The sequence below is a fragment of the Elgaria multicarinata genome, chromosome 2 (genome assembly GCF_023053635.1).
Source record: "Elgaria multicarinata webbii isolate HBS135686 ecotype San Diego chromosome 2, rElgMul1.1.pri, whole genome shotgun sequence".
NCBI classification, from domain to species: Eukaryota; Metazoa; Chordata; class Lepidosauria; order Squamata; family Anguidae; genus Elgaria; species Elgaria multicarinata.
Genome location: NC_086172.1, coordinates 45,864,344 through 45,889,728, shown reverse-complemented (window position 1 = coordinate 45,889,728; position 25,385 = coordinate 45,864,344). Strand labels below are relative to the sequence as shown.

Sequence of the window (25,385 nt, the reverse complement as noted above, 5' to 3'; positions counted from 1 at the left end):
AGAAGCATCAAGAATAAGATGCTGAATTTATTGGACAGTAAGTATATAATCGTGATTTGATTTCTTTCTCCTTCAAAATTTACATCCTGGGCAGGATCAAAGGCCATGACATACACATACATTGTACACAAAGAGATACAACACAGACAAAGAATGAAAAGTAAATGTCTACAATACGCTCTTGTTGGCCCATTTAAAAATCAGTTTTCAAATTACCACAGGCATCAAGACCTAAATCAAGAGATCAGCTCCATCCAGATTCCTGTTTCCTTGCAGCAATTCCCAGTCTCCTTAAAACTTATGCCGTTTGGGGCCTAGTTCCAGCTCATATTCTACAAGGCAGCATTGACTGGTGTAGAATTTGGCTTTGTTTAAACCTGGGCATTGCAAGAGGATGTAGCAGAAAGCGATGAGCCATAGAAAAGGAACCTAAAATTGCTACGCTGACATTATGATTGGAATTAACCCTAAACTCCATGTATGGAATCTTAACACCCAATGAGTGGAGTTCCTCTCAGAGAAATTGGGCTCCTGGTGCCTGCTAATAGAAGGGGAAGGCAATTTTTACCAATTTCCCCTTCCCCTGCAGCCTAGGGTCTCTTGAAAATCTGCTCAGGAGAGTTGGGGGACCCCTCCAGCATGGAACATGGTACAGGGGGAGAGCGAGTCAGCACAAACTGCCTTACCGCCTACTGATAAGTGGGTGACTCCACTCAATCAAAGGCCTTTACAATCACAGATGGCTTTTTCCCTCCATGAACAGACAAGCATCTTTGTATACAACCCATTATTATTTGGGGATTTGAACTCCAAAGTCTTAGTCCAAGAGTGTAACCAAGGCGTGTCAAACATCAAGCCTGCAGGCCATGTCTGGCCCACTTGAGGATCTCCAGATGGCCACGCCCCATTCCCTTGGCCCCACCCCCTTTCCCCAATTACAGATTGTTCAGTGGTTTTTTGGATTTTGTGCCATTCCCCCCCCTTTCTAAAAGTCTGAAATGTCTCTTCTAAACTTAGTCACTGGCAATAAGAGCTTTAAGCTACAATAGGCTGGCATTTTTGACCCCACCCCCTTTACCTTCGCCCTCAACCACCACTGGGATGCAGCCCCTAAGGGCTTCTCCAAAATTAAATCTGGCTCTTGAGCTGAACAAAAACTTTTCTTTTTCCTAAAGCTTTTAAAACTTGATGCTGTTTGGACTTTATACTGTTAGTTTTACCCTACCCTGTGCCTGTTTACCCTACCCAGTGCCTGTTTGCATTCTCTTCCCCTCCTTATCGCTTTACTATGATTTTAATAGAATGTAAGCCTATGCGGCAGGGTCTTGCTATTTACTGTTTTACGCTGTACAGCACCATGTACATTGATGGTGCTATATAAATAAATAAATAAATAAATAAATAAATAAATAAATAATAACAACAACAACAAGGTTCCCCTATTCCTGTTCTAACCGCTACACTAGACTGCAGTGTCTCTCTTCCCTTCAACATCTGGTGAATGCCTTCCGTTGTAGGTTACTCCAAGGAAGGAGCTCCTGCAGAGATGTGCAAGAGTGGCCCCATTCAGAAAACACCTTAAACCATGGCTTTGACCACAGCGGTTAAGCCGGAAAGCTGGGCCATGTTCAGAAGACACCTTACATCATGGCTTTAACCAAATTCACCATGGTTAAAGCCACAGTTTAAGGTGTCCTGAACATGGCCCAGCTTTCTGGCTTAACCACTGTGGTTAAAGCCGTGGTTTAAGGTGTCTTCTGAACGGGGCCAGTGAAAGTAAAGATAGGGGAAGTCCATCCCAGCTTCATGTGGCTTCTGCGTTACTCCCTAACCTGCTGAAAGTTGGGGGTGAATATTCATGTGTGGTTGGGTGTGCAAGGGAGAGAGAGCATAAATGCCGGTATATGCACAAGATTAATGCTAATCCAGCCAAAAAAAATGGATACTGTTGTTTTTATACTGTTGTTTTTATGTTTTTGATGGTTTTAAATTTTGTATACTTTTTAATGTTCACTGTTTTTAACTTTTGTAAACTGCTCAGAGAGCTTCGGCTATGGGGCGGTATATAAATGTAATAAATAAAATAATAAATATAAGATGAACACAAAAACAAAACCACGAAATTTCAGACACTACTATCAAACACATTCCAGGAGCAAACTGAATAGACAGGCTAATATAAATTTCTGGCAGTCTGTCATGCCCTGGGCACACAAACTGTGACTTTATTTATTTTATTTTATTTTAAAAATGGAGCAAAGATGATAAGTACATACCGGGCTCATGATCTAAAACTTGCCGAAGGACTTTTTCTGCTCTGTCATACTGGTTCAGTTTCAGCAATAGCTCTGCCAGGTCGTAACAGAGGAAATTCTGCTGCCCAGTTTTCAAAGCAGCTTCATAATAATTGATTGCCTAAAAACAACAACAACACTCTGTCTAAAAGATTATATTTGACATATCCCAAGCATCTGCAGAAGATACAAATATAAGAATGACTGATTCACAAATAGAAAATCATATTCATAGACCCTAAGATACCTTTACAATCTCTTAACTACTGAATGAATAATTATCTTTTACACAGATTAATAATTTAAAAGTACTAACCAGAGAATTAGAGAGACTGCTCTTGTTGCATCCATATTTTGTTCTGATCATATTTCAAGGATTTTAATATATATTCTACCAGGGGTGGGCAATAGATAGATCAGGATCTACTAGTAAATCTCTGGGTGATTTGCAGTAGATCAGTAAGGGATTTTGACTCCCAATTGTCTAACAACAGCAAAAACTAAAAGTCACCTAAATTAGGGTGCTAAATCAGAATAGTTGGGGAAAACCAGGAGAGGATTTATGTGAAAAAAAAGGCTTCAGCTTGATTGTGGTCCTGATCACAAATTCCTAAGCTGAGCATCTGCTCAGAGGCTTCTCTGTTCCTTAATTTTTCAGCTCCACCTGCCTAACAAGAGAAGTTTTACTTGGAATTCACGTCTTAATTCAAAGATGTCTCAATGTGAACAAAGCTATATACTTGGGATTTATTGACTACGAGAAGGCATTTGATAAAGTTTGTTATAAGTGATTGATCGTATTGAGAAAAACTGATATAGACAGCCAGGATATTCAGATTATAGAAAATCTGTACTGCAATCAAACAGCCTCAGTTCGTATAGATGGAGTTAACTGAAGAAATCCAAATCCAAAGGGGGTTTCTTTCATTCTATCACCTGTGCTGTTCAATTTGTATTCCGAAGCTATATTTAATGAAGCACTTGCCGTACAAACAGCTGGGATAGACATCAATTGAAAGGTAATTAACTCAGTTTGATATGCTGATGACACTATGGTGATGACAGACAACTTATCCGACTTACAAAAACTACTAGATCAGATCAGTGAAGCGAGTAACAATTATGGACTCAAAATGAACATCAAGAAAACAAAATATATGGTAATAAGCAAAAAGATTTCTACTGTATCTAACGTTACGATAAACAGTGTGCCGACTGAGCATGTCACAAATTATAAACACCTAGGAACTTGGCTCAATGAAGGCAATGAACAAACACAAGAGATAAACACAAGAATCGAGATGGCAAGAACAGCGTTTGTCAGGATGAAGTAACTGCTATGTAATCGGGATCTTAATCTTACACTAAGGATACGGATGGTAAGATGTTATGTATTTTCAGTATTATTTTATGGAGTGGAGGCTTAGACACTTAAGAAGAACTATTTGAAGAAAATCAAATCTTTCGAAATGTGGATATACCGACGTATGTTGAAGACTGACCAAGTAACAAATGGGGATGTACTACATAGGGTAAACAAGGAAACGGAATTAATAAATACCACCAAAAGAAAAAAATTACAATATCTTGGTCATATTATTCAAGGAGAAAAATCCACCATACTCCAACTTATTATACAAGGGAAAACTGAAGGGAAAAGGTGAGTGGGAAGAAGATGAACATCATGGTTGAAGAAGTTGAGGGAAGGGTATAGCTGTATTTCTATGCAATTATTTAGAGCAGCGGTGTCAAAAACAAAAATAGCTGTAATAATAGCTAACCTCGATTGGAGACGGCACCTTAAGAAGAAGAAGAATCTGCCCTAAGCTGCTATTTTGGGTCTGGCTCATGTCAATGGACCTTAGGATTCTAATCAAAACCAGTGGGTAATATTCTATGGTATTGCAGTGTTAGCACTAATGATGTTACGCTGGTGTAAACCAATTCTAGCACAATGTTATTCATGCTTGCTAATGCAAAGGAAAGAAATGGCTATTTACTGCTGAAATTGTAGCACTAGCACTAATGACATTGGTTTATGCTAGTGCAATATCGTTAGTGCTAGCGCTGTGACACCACTGGATACTACCCATTGCAGATCTTCTGGTGAAATGGGAGATCATTGGGTTTTATTAAAATTGTATGAGCTGAATAAAGTCGAGGTTCAACAGATTACACACTTAGACAGACCCACACAGTCTCAAATAGACTCACATATAAAGTGTTATGTTGGTTATTACGAAAGAAAAAGGGAGAGAAATATATTGCTCTTATTGGCTGAGATGATGACAGAACTTTACTGTGAATGGGTTTCTTTCCTGAAATGGGATTGGGCAGCAGCGTTCCGCCAGCTGAAGGAAGGGAGCAGCTATGACAGGTGGACACAGGTTTGAAGGAAGAAGACATGGGAAGTCTTTGTGCATTCTGGTTTGATAATTTACTTGTCTTTGTGAACATGATAAAAATTGTTTGTTATTTAAAAGGAAAATTAAATTATTGCTACATATCCACCATGGCTTGGATGAAGTCAGTTAGAGCTGGCAGCCTTTGCAGCAGGAACAAACTTACACTTTGGCATACTTGAGGGTAGAGGGTAACGGATGAAAATTCCTCAAATGGTGGCACTTGATATCTGCAATAAACCTCTCACTCCTACAGGGTGAGGCATCACAGGTCCTTCAGACCTAAAATCTGCCCCATCCCTTATGACACATATGCACATATACAAATTTCTCTCTCTCTCTCTCTCTCTCACACACACACACACACACACTGGGAACCTGCAACATAGCGTTTCTGTGTGTTCACTGAAATACATTATTGATCTCATCTCTACCACTGCACTCGATATTCTAGTGCCACAGTCTACAACTGAGGGTTAAGGGACTGCTTGCCCTGTTGGCCCCAAACCTGAGCTGTACAGCACAGGAAGGGGAATAGTTTCACCTCTCCTTCCCTGCGTGGTACAGGAATGGTTTGAGGAAAATAGTTGCCAGGGGATACGTGCATGACAGCATCCCCCACCCCAATCCCCCATTTCTTCCACCTCCAGCATCTTTTAAGCTAGTAGGTGTCCTGTGCCCCTTCACAACTTGAATAGGCCTTTGGTGGGGCTTAATTTATACCAGAGAAAGCACATTTTTCTCTGATCATCCTCAAAGGACTTTAATAGTCCTTGGTGGGGCTTAATTTATATGAGAGGAAGCACATTTCTCTCTGATCATCCCCAAAGGAACCTTTAAGCAGGCTGCCCTCTTCACAACTTAACAGTTCAAAGGATTCTGGAGGGAGAGGGAATTGAGGCTGGGGGGTTGCGCTACGTATCCAGGTGCCCCCTCACTTACAAAAACAACCCCCTCCTTTCTGGCTGGCCTCGTTTCACTGCTGTACTGGTCAGCATGATTTACTTCTAGATGGAATGATCCAAGTGCTGAACAAACAGTATTTTTGTACAGGTATCCTTAAGTAATAAAAATCACGTATGTGTGAAAAGGGGAAAAGAACACAGAATTTCAAAGCAAAATATTTAAAATACTTCATACCACTAGTTCTTTTTTAGTGGGGGAGGATTGATGGAGGGCACATCAACATTCACAATCCTGGGCTTTTCTATTGGGTAGATTAAATTCTTCTGGAAGTGATCATATTGGCAAGTGTACCAGGAAGTGAATGGGTGAAATACAAGCCATTCATTCATAGAAACCAGCTTCCCCAACTCGATGCCCTCCAGACTTCCATCATCCCCTGCCAACACATGCAATTCTGGCTGGCAAGGACAGGGGTTGTAGTCCAGCCCTTTTGAAGGGCAGCAATTAGGGAAAAGCAGGCATAAATTATTCAAAATATACCTTTGAATAGTTGTGAGTCTTGACTAGAGCGTTCCCAATTTTACGAGCCAGTGTTCCATCTCTAGGGTTCTTCTTCAAAGCCTGTTCATAAACCTCTATGGCTTCTTCCGGCTGGAACAGCAACAAGTAAAATCAAGGAATTCTTAAAGGTAATATGTATTAATGTAACATAATATAACATATCACCAAACTAAACTTAGAAGATGTCAAATTACTCTGTACAAATTTACCAGCACTGACTACTAGTGGTTTAAAAAAAACAGTGACCAAACTCAGCAGATCAATCAGTTCCAGGCAGGGAATCAATCCGAACCTGAATGAAAAACTGGAATGAACCTTTATTCCCCCCCACCCCCAGAACCTCGAATATTACCTGAAAGTATCTGATTAAGAATGGAACCGGGGAGGAAATTCATCTTACCACTTCAGAATAGGTACTCAACCAAGCATCTGATGTGGTAGGCTCACTGGTTTCACCAGAACCAGAATAAGAACATAAAATATAACTAATATCTGAGAGAATTAATCTTAATGTTGGGTTGGTTGTGCAGGCTTTCACAGCGTTGGACTGCAGGCCTGCTTCCCCTTTGTGACAGGGCTTTGGGCAACCGACAAGTTACAGCATGGAAGGTGTAAACATGTATGTGAAGTGATACAACAATACAAAACAGGAAAGACAGGATATAAATGGCGTCTATCAAATGGTCTTTACATGTAAATGAGAACGTATACATTGCAGAATATGTTGCAGGGGTATTGTGGTATAATGGATGATGCTTTCATTTTCAGAGGATAGCTTTAGCTTTTCCTTCTGCTTCCACAGTTCCCCTTCAGGGATGGGGTTTGTGTACATCATTACTTTTCACAACAGTTAAGTTCATTCTCTAACCAGAACCTAATGTTGCAGATACTTACCTCCTGGATATTCATATATGTATCACCAAGGAGAAGAAAGGTGTGAGAACTTGGTAGTTTCTCCACCAGGTCCCTATGAAGAAGACAAAAAGACACTGTAGCAAAGAAGCGCCAGCAATCTGTTTGGCTGCTGGTACGGTAAAGCTAGGGCTTGGAGCCCATGTTGTACCAGTGGACTTGGGACTTCCATTTGCACAACAGGGCTTCCCCATCCTCTCCTCCCTCACCTCAGCCCCCTCCCAAATCTGCTCTGGAGGGTCCCCCAACCCTCCAGAGCAGATTTGGGGTGTGTGCAGGGGAGTGTTCAGGGGGAGGAAGGGAAAATCTGTTCTGCCAGTGGTTTCCCTTCTGCTGGTAGATCAAGACACACACACACAGAGCCAGTTCCCAATATTCTGTCCAATGCTAGTATGACCAGAAAAAAAAGCTTAGGACAGGGCTGAATTGAGAAGAGCTCGACTCCTAGTGGCTGCTGGAGATATTAGGGCAGGGGACACCTTAATGTCCCCCTGTGAACCCTTTTGATTGTGTCCCTTATTTATTCATTATATTTCTATACCGCCCAGTAGCCGAAGTCCTCTCCATGTATGTGAATGGTTGCTTTTCTCTCCTGAAAGGAAAGTACATGTGTCTGGGGGACACCACTGCAGAAGAGAGGGCAACACCTGGCCATCCCTGGTAGCATCTCTCTCCCCTGACATAGTTCCCATGGGGAATTGCAATGTGTCTCAGTGAAACACCTCCGCTACTCTTTGCAATTGTTAATGCAGCTCCTCCAACCTGCTGCTCTCCATATGTTTTGGACTTCAACTCCCATCAGGCCATGTTCAGGAATGCTGGGAGCTGTAGTCCAAAACATCCAGAGGGCACTAGCTTGGGGAAGGCATTTTGCTAGTAAAAATATAAACATCACCCTTCACAGCAAGTCCAGTTTAAATAACATTTCAAAATCATTCTGTTTGGCCCTTATCTTCTATACACACACAGGGGGGAAAATTCCCCAAGTACAACACTGGTAAAGAATGTCAACAACTGTAGACTTTTAAGAAATATTATCTCCCCCACAGTTTGTCTTGCCTTCATAATTGGGGTATTTTGGTATTACTTCTCTCTTCCACTGAAAACAATACTCCTAAAGAACTACATAAAGATAGAACACATCTGCAGTCCCATGAAGAAGCTGCAACCATGCTAGCAGCCAGCATTGTGAGCACAAAAGAGTCTCTCCACAATTAGTTTGAACAAGGACAACTTCAAAACATTGCAGCATGGAGTACTGCAATGGGGGAACCAGTTTTGTTTCCAAGAGAGGAGGTGAAGTGGTCTTAACAATATGAGCGTTTTACCATTTTCACGAAGCATGTCTGTGCGCACATGCGTCAACTCACCCTGAGATTCCTCTTGGCCCTTGTCAGAGACCACATGTTACATAGAGTTCTCTTATCATAGCTCTATGGTGATAGTATGGAAAGGAGGACAGGGCTCCTGTATCTTTAACAGTTGTATTGAAAGGGGAATTTCAGCAGGTGCCATTGGTATGCATGCAGCGCCTGGTGGAATTCCCTCTTCATCACAACAGTTAAAGCTGTAGGAGCCGTGCCCTCTTTTGAATCTGGTCACTCTAAAAAAGAGGGCAGGGTTCCTGTAGCTTTAACTGTTGTGATGAAGAGGGAAGAGAGAGACGCTGCATGCATACAAATGACACCTGCTGAAATTCCCCTTTCAATACAGGCGTTAAAGATACTGGAGCCCTTGTCCGTCTTTTCATAAGGTCAGCCTAAAATAGACAGTGAACAAAATTGCAGTCAAAACCTTAACATAGACATCAATCTGATTTTTTTATTCATAACTTGGGACTGTTTAAGAATTTTCTTCCTGGTGTGTATATTTTTGTTACATTTATCAATAGAAAACAGGTATCTCAAAGTGAATACCTTCTTGCACAACAATTTACAATGCATTTTAGTGAAGCAATATATTTTCGCAAGAAAACATATGAAGGAAAAGAGTGTGATGTAGCATTATTTTCTTGGTAATAATCTCTTACCTGTAACAGCTTGCATATAGCTTTTTATCTTTCCTGTACTCCAGATAGATCTCTGCCATTTTTTCTTTGGCTTGAACATAGTAAGTCTGCTCTGGTGTTATATTTCTGAGCATAGTCAAAGCATCTTCAACATCTCCTTGCACAAGCGCTAGGTCCGCATTAGCAATCATGACTCTGAACTCTTCAGGGGTGCCAGAAAATTCATTGATAGCATCTTGGAGGACTTTTATGGCTTCATGCTTCAAAAATATAAATTACATTATCAAATGCAGTTTTCTGTGCCTAAATGATTCTTGTAAAACTGTAGTTCTCAAACTTTGGCCTTCCAAGGAACCCTTTACACATTAATTTGTCTGTCGAGAAATCCCTACACACTGTAGAAGATGTGATGAGGGCATGATCCAGGGTGCAAAGTCAGTTCACACAGCGTGCCAGCCAGACTAATTAGGTCTCATCCCTGCTGTGCATGAACTGGATGTACACCCTAAAACATGCCCAATACATTCCTGCAGCTCTGGATTGCAAGGGAAGATTGATAGTAGTAAGCAAGTTGTCTTTCATTTGCTTGTTCCCAGCATGATTTAGAACCTGAGAAAATCAGGGTCCTCCATAACGCAGGGAACCTATACGAGTAGAAAGGCTTCCTGCTGTAAAAGTTATGCCTCCAACCTACGGAGGGCAAAGGGAAGGCAGAAGCAGCGTCTCCATCCTCACTCTCCCTACCTCGCACCTTGATTAAACACAGAAGTAGAACACTTGAACAGAGCTAATGAGGAACCCGTGATGGAAACTTGCAAGAAACCCATCAGGATTCCTTGGAACACATTTTGAAAAGCACTGCTGTTAAACCCTTGTTAAAACCTCTGATATATAACCAGAGGATCGAATTCAATGTGTTCCACACTTCAATGAAAAAAGGAGGAAATATTTTGTTTTATTCTAAATCTTTCAAAACCGCATCCCCTACACGTTTGTTCTAGCATGGACCACTGTCTTTGTTTGCTTGCCTTTTGCAGACTACCCCATTTTTGCATGCTAGGAAAACAGCATCTATTGCCCAAATGGGTGCTGTCCTGTGGGAGACTGCTTGAAAGGCTTTCAAATTAAACTTTGCTTTCCTGTTCCTTAAATCTTCTCCAATCACAACTAGACCCAACCCACAGGCATTCTAGGTAAGGACAGGCTATGTGTCACCGAGACATTTATCAGGTAAGGTACTGTGGAGGACTAATGCAATCAAATGACTGACCACCAACTTTCCAGTGACACTGCTAGTGCAAACTCAGCAGCACAATACCAAGCCATGCCTCTCCTTTCCTATTCCCTAAGCATTCAGTACAATCATATGGGAATGCAGAAGGAACTGAGCTTTTAATTCATTGTTCCTCAGTGCTCTAGAAAAGGTATTCCAGATTTCCTCCTATTTTCGCTGAGCTTTTGCAGACCGCTTGAAAGTACACCACAGACCAAAATTTAAGAATTACTGCTTTAAAAATAATCAGCGTTACAAAAGCAGCTGTACAGTATCATTTATGTGGTTCTTTTATTGGTTTCCCAAGTTGAACCTTCACCAATACAAATTAAGATTGCGGGTATGGAGAAACCTTTTACCCTCTTTTGAAACGGTTGTGTTCGCATGTCATACTAAACTATGGTTTAGCTGAGCTTTCCCCAATCTGAGGCCTCCAGATGTTTTGGACTACCACTCCCAGCATTCCTGACCATTGGCCATGCTGGCTAGGTCTGACGGGAATTGAAGTCTAAAACATCTGGGGGGCACCAGGTTGGGAAAGGCTGGTTTAGCAAGATGTGAACGAGCCTAACCTAGCCTGAGGCTTGTGTGCTCTCTTTTCCCCTCCCTTCCTCCTGAACAGCCAGGAGGGATGTGGAAACTCTGCTTCCACTTTTGATTAACCACAGTTGGCAATGTAGTTCAAACCCAGCAAACAATGGTTAATCTTAACTGTGGTTAGTTTCAAATAAGCCAACTTCAACCCAGGATTTATGAAGGTGGCTTCTTTTGAAAATAGACTAACCACAATTTGCTAGGATTGGATGACACAGCAAGCAGTCATTAATCAAAAGCGTAAGTGAAAGCTTCTGAACTACTCCTCCCAGCCATGCAAGAGGAAAAGGAAGCTCGTAAGCAAGGGGGGGTGGGGTGAGGAGGCTAGGCTCATTTACATTTCACTACACTGTAGTTTAGCGTGATGTCTAAATGTAGCCAAGCTATCACTGCTGGTGGGATGATCCACAAAGCCTTTATCATCTGTGAAGATGGTAACAAGTATCTAAAGTTTGCAAATGAAATTGAAAGATTATATATCAGTTTTGCATATGCATTAATAATTCTGTCATACCTGTTCACCGTTCAAACGGTGAGCATCTACTAATTCTAGATAGACAGACACACGATCACTTCCATCAATTTCAATCCTCTTTGTTTTTGATTTTGAGGAAGACGCAGCTCTTCTCATCCCTGGCAAATTCATTGCCATCTGCAAGGTTTTAACGGCTTCTGCTACTTCACCCATCTTTATTTGGGCTTGAGCTTTTATTAAGTGGTATACAGGATGTTCCCGAACCTAATGAAGAATAAATAATCAGTAACTATGCTGTGTACTGTCTTCCAAAAAGAAAATATTTTTAAAATTATTATATTAAATCATATTTCTGGGGAAATTATGTACATTGCTTTCAGGATGTACCAAAAGTACTATAGAATGTCTAAACTTTTATCACAAGAACCCAGAGGCTACTCTTTCCAGGTATTGAAACAACTTTTTGTAATAATTATAAAAAGTTTTTATTTTATTTATAGTATGCTTTTCTTTAGGGAGTAGAGGATAATGTAGATAGGTATCCTAAGTAGTTCCCTATCCAGACATGGACCAGATGCAGACTTGCTTAGCGTCATCAAGATTGCTGCATTGTGTGCATTTAGACTATGCCCTACGCCAACCTATATTAAGGAGTCTCCTATTCATCCTAACATATACTACTGGACCTATTACCTTTATAAAATCAAAGACCATATTCCAACCCCCCAAAACCTCTCCAAGGACAGACTCACACTCTTTTTCACATAATAAAATGAAAGCAAAATAAAGGAAGCATTATTTATTTATTTTATTTAAAATGTTTCTTGGTCGCCTTTCAGAGAAGAAGACAAGGGAGAGGTCCTTTTCAGTGGTGGCCCCCCAATTATGGAATCATCTCCCCGATGAGGTACGCCTGGCGCCAACATTGTTATCTTTTTGGTTAAGACTTTTCTCTTCTCCCAGGCATTTAACAGCATTTAACAACATATGCTAAAAAAAAATAATACCCCAGAACTGTTGTTGTTTAAATGGATACTGTTGTTTTTATATTTTTGATGGTTTTAAATTTTGTATACTTTTTAATGTTCACTGTTTTAAAATTTTGTAAAGCGCTCAGAGCGCTTCAGCTATGGGGTGGTATATAAATTTAATAAAATAAATAAATAATTCCAAGGTGCATCACAGCAATAGACAGCAAGATGGGCAAGAATGGAGAAAGGCCAAGGGAAACGCAACATGGCACCTAGTGTTAGCTCTAGCCCCAAGCTGTAGAAAGGTTTCTAGGAGAGATTGCTACTTTGCCTCAAACATTTAATCTTTGCTCACGCTGCTATGTAATATCAAGTCAGGGGGATGGCTCCAATATTTTAGTTTCTCAGTACAACTGGCTTAGTGACTAGTGTGGTTCTACAAATCCAGTTTTGATGCTTTTAACTTTTGCCTTTGTCACCAGTTAGAGGACAAACAGACACGGGTCCAAACTAGATGGAAATGGCTGCTAATACAACTTGCCTTTTTTTCCTGGCATGGTAAAATTGATCTCCCTCCTCCCCTTTTTCCTTTCACTCCCCTTCATTCCTGACCATTGGCCATGTTGGCTTGGGTTTATGGGAATTACATTCTAAAATATCTGGAGGGCACCAGGATGCCTACCCCATGTTGCCCTATTTTAGCATGCATGCCTGAGGGCAAGGCCTGTGCTATATTTAAGAGAGCCAGTGTGTTGTAGTGGCTAGAGTGTTGGACTGGGGAGTTTGGAGATCCGGGTTCTAGCCCCCACCCAGCCATGGAAGCTCACTGGGTCCCAGACTCTCAGCCCAATTTACCTCACAGGCTTGTTGTGAGGATAAAAATGGAGAGGATTATGTACGCCACCTTGGGCTTCTTGGATAAAAAGGCGGGATATAAATGTAATAAATATATATTTAAAAAGAATTTAAATATAACCCTGTAGACTTGATGGATTATTCCCTTCGGGTAGAGGGAGGGCTAAGAGATTATTTTTTTACAGAGAGTCAGTTTGTTTTACTTGGAAGCTGAATGCTAGAGAACAGATTTATGATTTGGGGCTCTTATCACCTTGTATTGTACTGTGTATGTTTTTATTGCCTTTAATGTTTTAAACTGTTTTTATGTATTTTATTGTTGTAAGCCACCTTGTGAGGGCTTTCCCCCCTTAAGGGCGGCCAAGAAATGCTTTAAATAAATAAATAAATAAATAAATTGTATAAGGCACCCCGGTTGTGGAACGAGCTCCCCAGAGAGGTCCGCCTGGCGCCTACACTGTACTGCTTTCGTCGCCAGCTGAAGACCTTTTTATTCATTCAGTATTTTAACACTTAATTTTAACTTAAATTTAAATTTTACTGTTTTAACTGTGTATTTTAATCTTATAATCAACTTTGCTGTATGGTTTTATCCTGGTTGCGCTTTTTATATTGTATTTCGTAATTGTGTTTTTAACCTGTTGGATGTTTTTTGTGGTTTTAATTTTTGTGAACCGCCCAGAGAGCTTCGGCTATTGGGCAGTATAAAAATGTAATAAATAAATAAATAAAAATAAATAATGTAAACGGAACTGATGTTTGCATGTAACTGAATTTCAAGGGGATGGGGAATCATTTTTGTACCTTTGATGTTCGTTATAATTATTTTATTATTGTAGGGCTAATACTTTAAGCTACTAATAGTGGATTGTCCTGTGGTCTAAAGTTACAAAAAGGGACGACTGAAGTATCCAGCATCTGGTGAAACAGAAGAGACTTTGGGACTGGCCTAATGTAAAGTTGCAAGCAAGAACTTCATAATTTAGTTTGGATTCAGAAGGATTAATTGTTGCATTTATTTATCATCATCAGGGGTCCTTCTCCGTGAGCCCCTGCCAAAGGAAGTGAGGCAGGTGGCTACCAGGAGGAGGGCCTTCTCTGCTGTGGCACCCCGGCTGTGGAATGAGCTCCCTAAGGAGGTTCGCTTGGCACCTATATTATATTCTTTTAGACGCCACGTGAAGACCTTTTTATTCTCCCAGCATTTTAACAGTCTATAAATAAATTTTAACTTGCTGTTTTAAATTTGCAATTTTGCATTGCTGCTGTTTTTATCTGGTTGAGCTTTTATATTGTATTTTATATTATGGTTTTATACTGTTGTTTTATACTTTGAATGTTTTTAATTTTTGTGAACCGCCCAGAGAGCTCTGGCTATTGGGTGGTATAGAAATGTAATAAATAAAAATAAATAAAATAAATAAATAAAATAAATAATACTAGGAAATGGTCACACGTTTTGTATAATTTTAAATTACTGAAGACCTGTTTGTTCAGTTATGTCTTTGCAAGTTTTATTCCAATTATGCCCCATAGGACACACACAAGTCAAGGTTCTATAGGCACTAGAAATAATAATTAAAACCATGGTGTTTACTGGAGACCCAAGCAGCAAAGACTGCCATAAAAAGGTACAGACATTGCCCAAGATGAAATTATCTACTTAATCACATTCAGGCGACTAACAACTGAGCACTCTGAAAGCACATGTGAAGGATCTGCACTACATCACCAGCAGCAAGTTACACTGGCTCTGGCCACATGTATCAATGTTTTGTAGGCTCTAAATAGGGTTTTTCTGCTGGACAAGACACAGCCTTATAGTCAATGACAAGGTACGGACATGAACCAGCAATGTTCCTTATTCAATGAGCTGTAAAATTGAGACTGCAGGGCATCCTAGTAAAGAAATCAGTTCCATAACAGAACAAATGCGTGGGCAGAAATCAAGATAGCTCCAGGGCCAGATTTAGTCAGCACCAGATGCTACAGACAGATAAACAGGAATCAGAAATTTTCCTTTAGCAAGGGATAGACTTACCCGGTTTCCCATTAACTGATTTAAAGATACTTTAAATCCTCTTCCCCTCATCTCCCAACATTTCCAGAAAGGGGCTACAGTGGATTCATTGCACAAGCTTATTCTGCCTAGGGGTTTGCAGGGATATCTAATACTCAACGATTCTAGCTGTCTATGGTGTCAGGCCTCCTGGGCTGCAATCATGGTGCATCTGTTGTTACAAGAGCTAAAAAGGAGTAACGCATGGTCAGTTCCTGAGCCTGAACCCTATCTTGAGTTCTGATACTCTCTTTTTCCAAATAAGAGTTCTGGGATAAAAGGCTAAATAAGTATCTTCTTAATCCATGAAGATGTTTGCTGCCTTGGCGGTTTGCAATCACATCTGCAGCCAAAATATTATAATAATTCTGGCAACAAGTTTAAATGCCAGCCAAGTGTGCAATGAAAATAAAGGGCTTCAACAGCCCAGGCTAGAGGTTTTGCAGTCCAATTTACCTCAAAGTTGTAGCTTAGGCAGAGTTCCAGAGACTGAGAACAGAGCTTGAAGTTGTTTTGCAACAAATAAACTTGAGCCATAAGGAGATGAGCATCTGCAAACGAGGGGCTCTTTTCTATACAGCGCTGCAGGATACTTTGGGATGCTTCAGAGTTACCTGATCAGGTTAAACAAACCAAATGTAAATTAGACAAGACAAATCTGAAAAACATTCAGAAGTTGTCATACGGGTTTGCACGTAACACTAATCCATAGTTTATTTAACCCATGATTAACCTATGGTTTGTTGCCCTACCCAGGGTTTGTCTGGCAGACGATCAAACAAACCGCAGTTTGCTTTCTCAATCCTTGGATTTTTGTCCTCCTCCTTTGACTTCTCCTTCCGTTTCCTAAATTTCTTTGTGTAGCTGTAGCACTGACATGTACAGTGGCTGGGTTGTTTTTTTACTGCCCTTGCCTGCCACATCTGTAGCCTAGCAAAACAACCAATGAACAACCCATGGTTGTGGGTTCACACAATGACAATCCTTGGTTTAAACAACCCAGAGTTCACAACGCAACAATGAACCATGGGGCTGTTCACAAATAATAACAACTCATGGGTTAAACACAGCCTGAAGGGCTGTTGGTACATGCGAACCAGGTCTTAGGGTTGTTAGTGTGATGTCCAAAATTGAACATTCTGGTTCACACGTAACAACAACCCAGAGTATGGATCAAGTATGAGCTGAATATGGGCTGAATTGTAGGTGGTTGTTGAATTATGGGCTGTTGTTAAGTACAAATTCGGCACTATGGTTTAACTATAGGTTGTTAACCACAAACAACCCAGGAGGAGAACCTGTGGGTTAATGTAGCTGTGATGTGTGGACTGGCTCTCGGGGGTGTTCATGGTTTAAAAAACCCGGGCTTGTCAGCATGGCTGGGTTCTCACATCACAACAACTCAGAAGTCAGCAACCCATGAGTTGAATAAACCATGGGTTAGCATTATGTGTGAATCAGGTCTATACCTCTTTCTCCACCCTCCACCCCAAGTAGCTCAATAATCAAGGGTCTTCAGTTTATCAATCACTGGTATTTTGAATATTTCAAAAATTAAAGCAGCAATGAAATAGAACACAAGAAACAGATCAATACAAGTTACTGGCTGTATGTTATCTCTTATTTAGGAATCCCAGAGTATAATTTCAAAGAACAAAACATGCTTTGCATACAATTATTATTTGCATTGGTTCAAAATTAGACTTTACCTGCCAAATATTTCACCTTTGCAACTAAGAAGGCAGCTTGCAGGAGACCAGGGACAGTTTTTACCACTGTTTCAAGGACTGATGCGCAAGGTTTGAGAAGTGGTGAAGGAGGCTGTCCTGGACCTGCAGGCTAGAAATAAAATACACTTATGGAGAAATTAATTTAATGATATCGTTGTTTATTACACTGAGAAAATAGAGGCAGCATATTTTTTTTAAAAAAAGAAAATCATGATGAAACACACATCTGAGCTGAAAAGTGAAATTCTGAGTGCATTTTCACCCAAACCGAAGGCCTGTTCTGTGGATCACATTTCAATTGTGTGCACTTTTGTACATGCACGTTTTGAACAGAGAAGCACATCACAAAAATTGGAGAAATGCACAATCCAAAGGAAAACTGTGCTCCACCCTCTATGATAGACTGGGAAGTGTGAATAAGGTCGGTTTGCTTAAAAATGTGAACCAAACGAAGTGTTCCAGTATTCCTAGTTCATGAAATAAAGGCATATTTGATAACATAAGAACAAAACAAAACTCTTAAGCAGACGAACAGGGTCAACTAGAGTATTTCACACTGAACCCTGTTCATATTCACCACGTCAGGAAATGAAGCATTTCATAAGAACAGGTAGCCTATTGCATTTGAGTTACGACAATATTTAAAACTGCGGTCTCCAGCATCGTGCCTGTGAGCATCAATGTAGCCATGGACATCTCTCTTGATGCCTACCTGACTCCCAGCCCTTTTTAATTTAATTTAATTTTAAATTTCTTAAGGTGTTTTTTTTTTTTTAAAAAAAAAAGTTTTTAATTTTATTTATTAAAAATGTAAATGGCAGGCGGACATGCTGAAAAGCAAAGTGTTGCCCTCCATCATTGTCTGGGTTCAAAAGGCTGTTTTGGAGCTGAGAGCTCACATCTCCTTTGTACTTGAGCTCATGGGCAATCTATTTTTCTTTTAGTCTAACCACTTTGCCTTCTGGGAAATGAGTGTACTGAGACCAGCCGTGCCGAGCATGGCAATAATTTTATGAATTGGGAAGCACCCCAATGGCAGCCATTTTGTGATGGGCCTACCAACCCAGAGATGTTGGGGAACCCTAATGAGGTTACCCCACTGCTCACTTCTTATACTACAGAGAACTTCGAATCTTGGTGATTCTTCTTAAAGTTATCTTCCCTTCCACCTGTAACCTTTTTGAGCACAGAACTGAAAACCAAAATCATAGTAAATAGTCCTCATTTTAGAAGGACAAGAATTCTAGTGCCTTACCTGCGCTGGGCAAAAATTGAGATACTCCTTAATAATTTCTATCAAAAAGTCGGGATTTAATTTTTCAAAATATTCTACACCAAGAGGTAAGCCTTGCAAAGAGGAAAAATGTGTATCAAGTACATCGTTCAGTAAAGTAATAACTTCTTCTTGTCTTTTGTGTTTCTTCATAGCTAACACTGCACGCAAGTAAGAGAGCTCCTACAAAACCAAATAGAAAATGACAATTCAATCAGTTTTATCGTTATCTTGTCTCCACTGTTAATAAGATTTCCCCCCTCAAGATACCAGGTCCTAACTCAGAGGACCTGATTTGCAGCACATCCCCTGGTAAAATGGCTATGGGCACTATTCAACGGCAATCCTACATAAACTAGGCCCATTCACTTCAATGGGTCCACTCTGTATAGACATACCATTTTATACTGCCCTATGTGCCGTACTTTAATGAAGTCAGTAGTCTATTTCAACGGCTGTCAGAGGACAATCCTGTATTTGAAGGCCTCTTTGGTTCATGTTCAGAGAGCAGAGGCAGGATCCTAAAACCCTTTGTTGCCCCAACACACACCTGACATAGATCCAGAGCTACTTCAATCTTGGAGCAGGTGTATCAAATTCCCTCCCTGTGGTGAGCTTGAAATGGAGAGGAGTCAGGTCAGGTGTTGAATTTGCGCAAGTATCCTACATGCTGTTTACTAAAACTATACAGGGCTTGTTTAGTAGAGTAGGGCAGCTTCTATAGTAGGGTGACCATATGAAAAGGAGGACAGGGCTCCTGTATCTTTAACAGTTGCATAGACAAGGGAATTTCAGCAGGTGTCATTGTATATATGGAGAACCTGGTGAAATTCCCTCTTCATCACAACAGTTAAAGGTGCAGGAGCTATATTAGAGTGACCAGATTTAAAAAACGGGCAGAGCACCTGCAGCTTTAACTGTTGTGATGAAGAGGAAATTTCACCAGGTTCCCCATATATACAAATGACACCTGCTGAAACTCCCTTTTCAATACAACTGTTAAAGATACAGCAGCCCTGTCCCCCTTTTCATATGGTCACCCTATTCTACAGGCTTCTCATAGAGAGAGACTGGTATCAAGCAATTAAGCACCAATCCACATGATAACAATTGCTAGCTGTCTGAATCTGATAAGGGTGGTAATCCTCAAGTCAGAAGTTATGCAGCGGCCTAATTTCCTCTGTTTGATTTACTGTTCTATCGTGCTAAGAAGATAAAGATACTTCCTACCCACCCACCTCCAGTGTTGGAATGTTGGAATGTCTTAGTCACAGGGCGGAGTAACTCATTGCCGGCCTGCGATACTTTGGGGCACGTACTAGGAGGTCAGAAAAGTGTATAAAAGACTGGGCTGAGGCCTAACCAATTTGGCTTCACTCCATGGGGGAATGTGCACAACCAGCCTGGAGAACTTTGGGTCTTAGGAACAATCTCTAATATGCTGTTGATAGCCCACACCCCCTCTGGCATATACCAGCTGTGAGGAAATTGCCAGCTTCATCGGCTGAAGAGATGTGTGAGCTTTCTTTGTATTTTCATTCTGCATCCTTTTCCCATCAATAAACTGTCATCCCTTTCACAAGTCTCATCTTGGTAATCCAAAGAATCTACTTTGATGGAGCCATGAATACATCAGGCCTCCAGATTAAGACACTCCCATTGGAGTAAATGGGTAGGGGAAGGGAGGTCAAAGTAGGGAGGAAATAAAGCTGCTCCCCACCTTCCGTGCTGGCTGCAGCAAACAGGCAGGGAAGTGGCACAGCAATTGCCAAAGATCCTCCATCTCCATAGGATTGCCCTGTTCAAAATTTACTGTATAGCAATACATTTCGGTCCACTAGGCCAACAGGATTTCCTTCATTCCAAACACTATCCACACACTTATAGACTAGAGCCAAAAAGCCACTCCTTGCCTCTAAACTCACGAATTGAATACTGCAAAGAGCCAAAAAGCAAAAGGAGAGCTCTTGGGAGGAGCATTCTCCGTCCACATAAATATTCTAGCACCAGAATCGCAGCGTCAATCAGACCAGAATCAAAGCACTTCGGGAAAGGGTCGTTCTCTTACCGCTGATTTCCCAATAGACTGTTGGATTTCATTCAGGAACTCCAATTGCTGCTCTACATCGTCTAACTTGCCTTCCATTAGCTGGCTCCGGATAATTCCTGTAATGCACAGTCATCTCATTTCAGCTTTATATTCTACAAAGGCTATTCGGAGTTTAGTATCCATTTCCCATTAAATCAGACTTCACAGACTAAAGCAGGAGCAGGGAACCTGTTTTCTAGCAAGGGCCACATTCCCTTGGAGCTAATCGGTCAGCGGCTACAGGCTGGCAGTTAGGTGGGGATGAAGCGGGGTAAAAAAGGCAGGCCTGACCCCCCTTTTTTACCCCCCTCTCCATTGATAACTCCCTTCTCTCTCCCCCTGTTCCTCCACCTCCTGCCTGCTCAGAAGATTGCTGTGGGGAGGGAAACAGGCCATTCTTTGAGATGTCTGGACTGATCATTTCCAACATTAGCCCAAGGGCTACAGGTATAGAATCATAGAATAGCAGAGTTGGAAGGGGCCTACAAGGCCATCGAGTCCAACCCCCTGCTCAATGCAGGAATCCACCCTAAAGCATCCCTGACAGATGCTTGTCCAGCTGCCTCTTGAAGGCCTCTAGTGTGGGAGAGCCCACAATCTCCCTAGGTAACTGATTCCATTGTCGTACTGCTCTAACAGTCAGGAAGTTTTTCCTGATGTCCAGCTGGAATCTGGCTTCCTTTAACTTGAGCCCGTTATTCCGTGTCCTGCACTCTGGGAGGATCGAGAAGAGATCCTGGCCCTCCTCTGTGTGACAACCTTTTAAGTATTTGAAGAGTGCTATCATGTCTCCCCTCAATCTTCTCTTCTCCAGGCTAAACATGCCCAGTTCTTTCAGTCTCTCCTCATAGGGCTTTGTTTCCAGACCCCTGATCATCCTGGTTGCCCTCCTCTGAACACGCTCCAGCTTGTCTGCGTCCTTCCTGAATCGTGGAGTCCAGAACTGGACGCAATACTCTAGATGAGGCCTAACCAGGGCCGAATAGAGAGGAACCAGTACCTCACATGATTTGGAAGCTATACTTCTATTAATGCAGCCCAAAATAGCATTTGCCTTTCTTGCAGCCATATCGCACTGTTGGCTTATATTCAGCTTGTGATCTACAACAATTCCAAGATCCTTCTTGTTTGTAGTATTGCTGAGCCAAGTATCCCCCATCTTGTAACTGTGCATTTGGTTTCTATTTCCTAAATGTAGAACTTGGCATTTATCCCTATTAAATTTCATCCTGTTGTTTTCAGCCCAGCACTCCAGCCTATCAAGATCACTTTGAAGTTTGTTTCTGTCTTCCAGGGTATTAGCTATCCCACCCAATTTTGTGTCATCTGCGAATTTGATAAGCGTTCCCTGCACCTCCTCGTCCAAATCATTATTAAAAATGTTGAATAGCACTGGGCCCAGGACTGAGCCCTGCGGTACCCCACTCGTTGCCTCTCCCCAGTTTGAGTCCAATTCTGTAGCCAACTGTGAATCCACCTAATAGTTGTTCCATCTAGCCCACTTTTAGCTAGTTTGTTAATCAGAATATCATGGGGCACTTTGTCAAAAGCTTTGCTGAAGTCGATATATGACGTCCACAGCCTTCCCACGGTCCACAAGGGAGGTTACCTTATCAAAAAATGAAATCAAATTTGTCTGACAGGACTTGTTCTTGACAAATCCATGTTGTCTTCTAGTGATCACTGCATTGATTTCAAGGTGTTTACAGATTGACTTCTTTATAATCTGCTCCAGAATTTTCCCAGGGATGGATGTCAGACTGACTGGTCTGTAGTTCCCAGGTTCCTCCTTTTTGCCCTTTTTGAAGATAGGGACAACGTTAGCCCTCCTCCAGTCGTCCAGCACCTCACCCGTCTTCCATGATTTTGCAAAGAGAATAGACAAAGGTTCTGAGAGTTCTTCCACTAGCTGCTTCATTACTCTAGGAAGTAGTTCATCGGGCCCTGGAGAATCCTCCTAGCCCAAACTTGGAGCAGATTAGAGGAACCGAATGGAGACTCAAAAACAGAGGGTGGAAATCAAGCTAATGATGATATAGGCTTTAATTTTTTAAAACACACACACATGTAAATCGCACAGATTACTTACTGTAATGAACTTATTCGGGGGGGGGGGAGTAAATTGAGTTTAAAGTGCTCTTGCAAGCACAAGTCTACTTCAAGCCATACCAGTTAGCGCAGGAACACTCGTCTCGTCCAGAGCCATGGCCGTCTGGTACCATTTTACAGCCTCCTTCATTTTCCCTTGCAAAATCATCTGGTACCCAAGTTCAGTAGCAATATTTGCATCGTGGGAGGCCAAGCTGAATGCTCTTTCCACCAAAGTCTGTGTTTGCTGAAGGACGGGTGGACTGCGGCCACACTAGGATTAAAAACAGTTCCCAGCGTGAACACGTTCAGATTTGGAATCCACAAGTTCACAATACTTAAAAAAAAAAAGCCTTATCAGGTACAGCCACTAATTTAAAACATTAAAAAACACTGGTGCTATCACAACTCATGTCATCGTCTAAAGGATATTACAGATGCAATGCGACCCAGAGTGAAAATCCAGTTTTCCGGCTCTGCTGGCAAAGCTGTGCAGTCAATGAATTCCGGGTTGAGGCCAGCGCATGTGACTTCCCCCCGCTTCTCCATCCCTGACAGCTCCCTTGCTCGTGGCAAACAGATCATCTCACCCACTTGCCATGAGCACAACCGCCACTTATCTATGCCAGCGCTCATCCCAAATGTTTGCTCAGGGTGAACTGAGTCAGGCGATCCAGTCGTGACAAACCGGCAGCGGCCACAGACAAAGGGACGGAAAACCACCACAACAAAGCAGCCATGGGGCAGAGGGTGGGAGGGAGATGCGCATCGCTCATTTTTCATCACAATCCAAACTTATTTCATGTTATGATGTAAGTTCGGAAGAAAGGTTTCAAAATTACCACTTAACTTTTCACTTGAAAAGCAAAGCAAAACAAAAAACAAATTGACCAGAACCAGTGCTGTATCTATTTGAGCAATTTGACATATATTTCTATATTTACAATATTTATATATTGCTCTCCATTCAAAATTTCAGAGCGGTGTTCAAGATTAAAAAAAACAAAACAGAATAAAAACACATAAAAATAGATTTTTAAAAGAAGAGAAATGCAAAGTGAACCGTGGCTGGTCTTCTAGGGAAGGCTTCCCGGAACGATGACATTTTCAGGAGGTGCCGAAAGGAATACAAAGCTGGCGCCTCCTTCCAGGGGCAGGGAATTCCATAGGACGGGGGGCACCACGCTGAACGCTCTTCACCTGGTGGACTCCAATGGAGGATGGGTCTACGTGGAACCACCAGGAGCATGCCCTCAGATGACCTCAGTGACCGAGCAGGTTGATAGGGGAGAAGGCGCTCTCTCAGTATCCTGGTCCCAAGTTGTTTAGGGCTTTGTACACTAGTACAGGAACCTTAAACCTGGCCTAGTAGCGAATAGGCAGCCAGTGCAGTTCCCTCAGCAGAGGAGTTACATGCTGGAAAGGGGCAGCTTCCAGACAACAGCCGAGCTGCAGCATTCTGCACTAGCTCCAGCTTCCGCAGCAGTTTCAAGGGCAGCCCCACATAGAGCGCATTGCAGTAATCCAGTCTTGAGGTTACCAATCTTGATATTTATGCCTCCCTTGATTCCACTAAAAGGATTTATGAGCACTTATCTGTGTACGGGACTAAGCCCAACTGGCACAACCCAAAAGCAAGCATAGACTGGGTCTTGCCATTCCATGAAGGAAAAAGCTACCATCGTGAACATGGAGTGCTTACCTGCTTATACCTGTAAGCATGAGAGCCGTTGGATCATAGTCAATGACTGCAATTTTAAAAATACATCCACTTACTGTTCTGCTAAACACCAATGCTGTTTTACAGAAGAGTTGAGGATTCTGTGGTTCCAACTTATCCAATGCACTAATCAGATCTGCCAACTTTGATGAAGCCTGTGGGGGTGGGTGAAAGCAGAACACCAACGTTACTATCTGTGGTTTTTGAGAATTATTATCTTATATGAATCCACAAAGGGCCATTCACACATAATGCTAAACTATAACTTAGCATTATACGCATACGCAGGAATGAGCCATGCTCCTCCATCCCCTTTTTCTCCCTGCAAGCAACTAGGAGAAGTAGTAAACAAAAATTAAGTTTCACTTTAGCAGATGGCTGCTAAATGAGCCAGTTTGTTAAACAGACGGAGGGAAAAAACAATTGAGGGCTTGAGGTTGGTTTGTTTAGCAACTGATCAGAGCAGCCTCCCCTGAACTAGCGCTCTCCAGATGTCCTGGACTACAGCCCCATTAACCCCAGCTAGCAACATGATGGGAACTGTAGTCCAGCACATCTGGAAGGTGGCATGTTGGGGGAGACTGGACTATAGTTTGTTTTAAACCAAAATTCGTGGTTCACACATTATGACAACCCAGGAATCTGCTAAAGCAGATAATAAATAAATTCTGGGTTTATTCTTCCTCCTAGGCACACGGGAAGAGGGAGTGTTCAAGTCTAGCACGTCAGATGGGCACATCCTTCGTTGTGCATGTAACACTAATTTTTACATGGATCTGAAAGAATGTTTATATGCCAACATGTACCATAATATACACATGCTTAATACAGTCCACTTTTGAAGGCGCAACAGTAGAAAATTTCCTTTTAAAGCAAAATATCCAACAGCTGCGTGATGTACACACTCTGTCTTTGGGGGACAGCACTTTATACACAAACTTTGTGGCTTGCACAAGTCCCTTGTGAAATCAAACATTACCATCACGAGGAGTATTTTCTATCCAGTCTAATGAATGTAGCTTAATTGTGCAACATGGGTTAAGCAATGGATGGCTGCATGCCAATTGCTACAATCAAAAGAAATCCTTCTCTGAAGCAACCACATACAACTAATATGTGGTTGCAGCTTCCGGGAGAATGATGCATTGACAGAGCTGCTCACTGAACAGATCTTT

At 41.6% G+C, this 25,385-nt stretch overlaps 1 protein-coding gene across 1 annotated transcript in view; it reads right to left on the bottom strand.

Moving 5' to 3' along the window:
• The window catches only part of TTC21B (tetratricopeptide repeat domain 21B), a 57,805-nt gene that overhangs the window by 13,549 nt on the left and 18,871 nt on the right, over window positions 1–25,385 (bottom strand). Inside the window, exons 8-18 of the mRNA XM_063118312.1 lie at window positions 24,267–24,365; window positions 22,572–22,764; window positions 20,382–20,479; window positions 18,296–18,496; window positions 17,020–17,149; window positions 15,767–15,924; window positions 11,465–11,689; window positions 9,105–9,343; window positions 7,058–7,130; window positions 6,143–6,253; window positions 2,277–2,415 (exon numbers count right to left, since the gene is read on the bottom strand). Of these exons, the coding sequence (XP_062974382.1) occupies window positions 2,277–2,415; window positions 6,143–6,253; window positions 7,058–7,130; window positions 9,105–9,343; window positions 11,465–11,689; window positions 15,767–15,924; window positions 17,020–17,149; window positions 18,296–18,496; window positions 20,382–20,479; window positions 22,572–22,764; window positions 24,267–24,365 (1,666 nt within the window). The remainder of the gene's footprint in view (window positions 1–2,276; window positions 2,416–6,142; window positions 6,254–7,057; window positions 7,131–9,104; window positions 9,344–11,464; window positions 11,690–15,766; window positions 15,925–17,019; window positions 17,150–18,295; window positions 18,497–20,381; window positions 20,480–22,571; window positions 22,765–24,266; window positions 24,366–25,385) is intronic.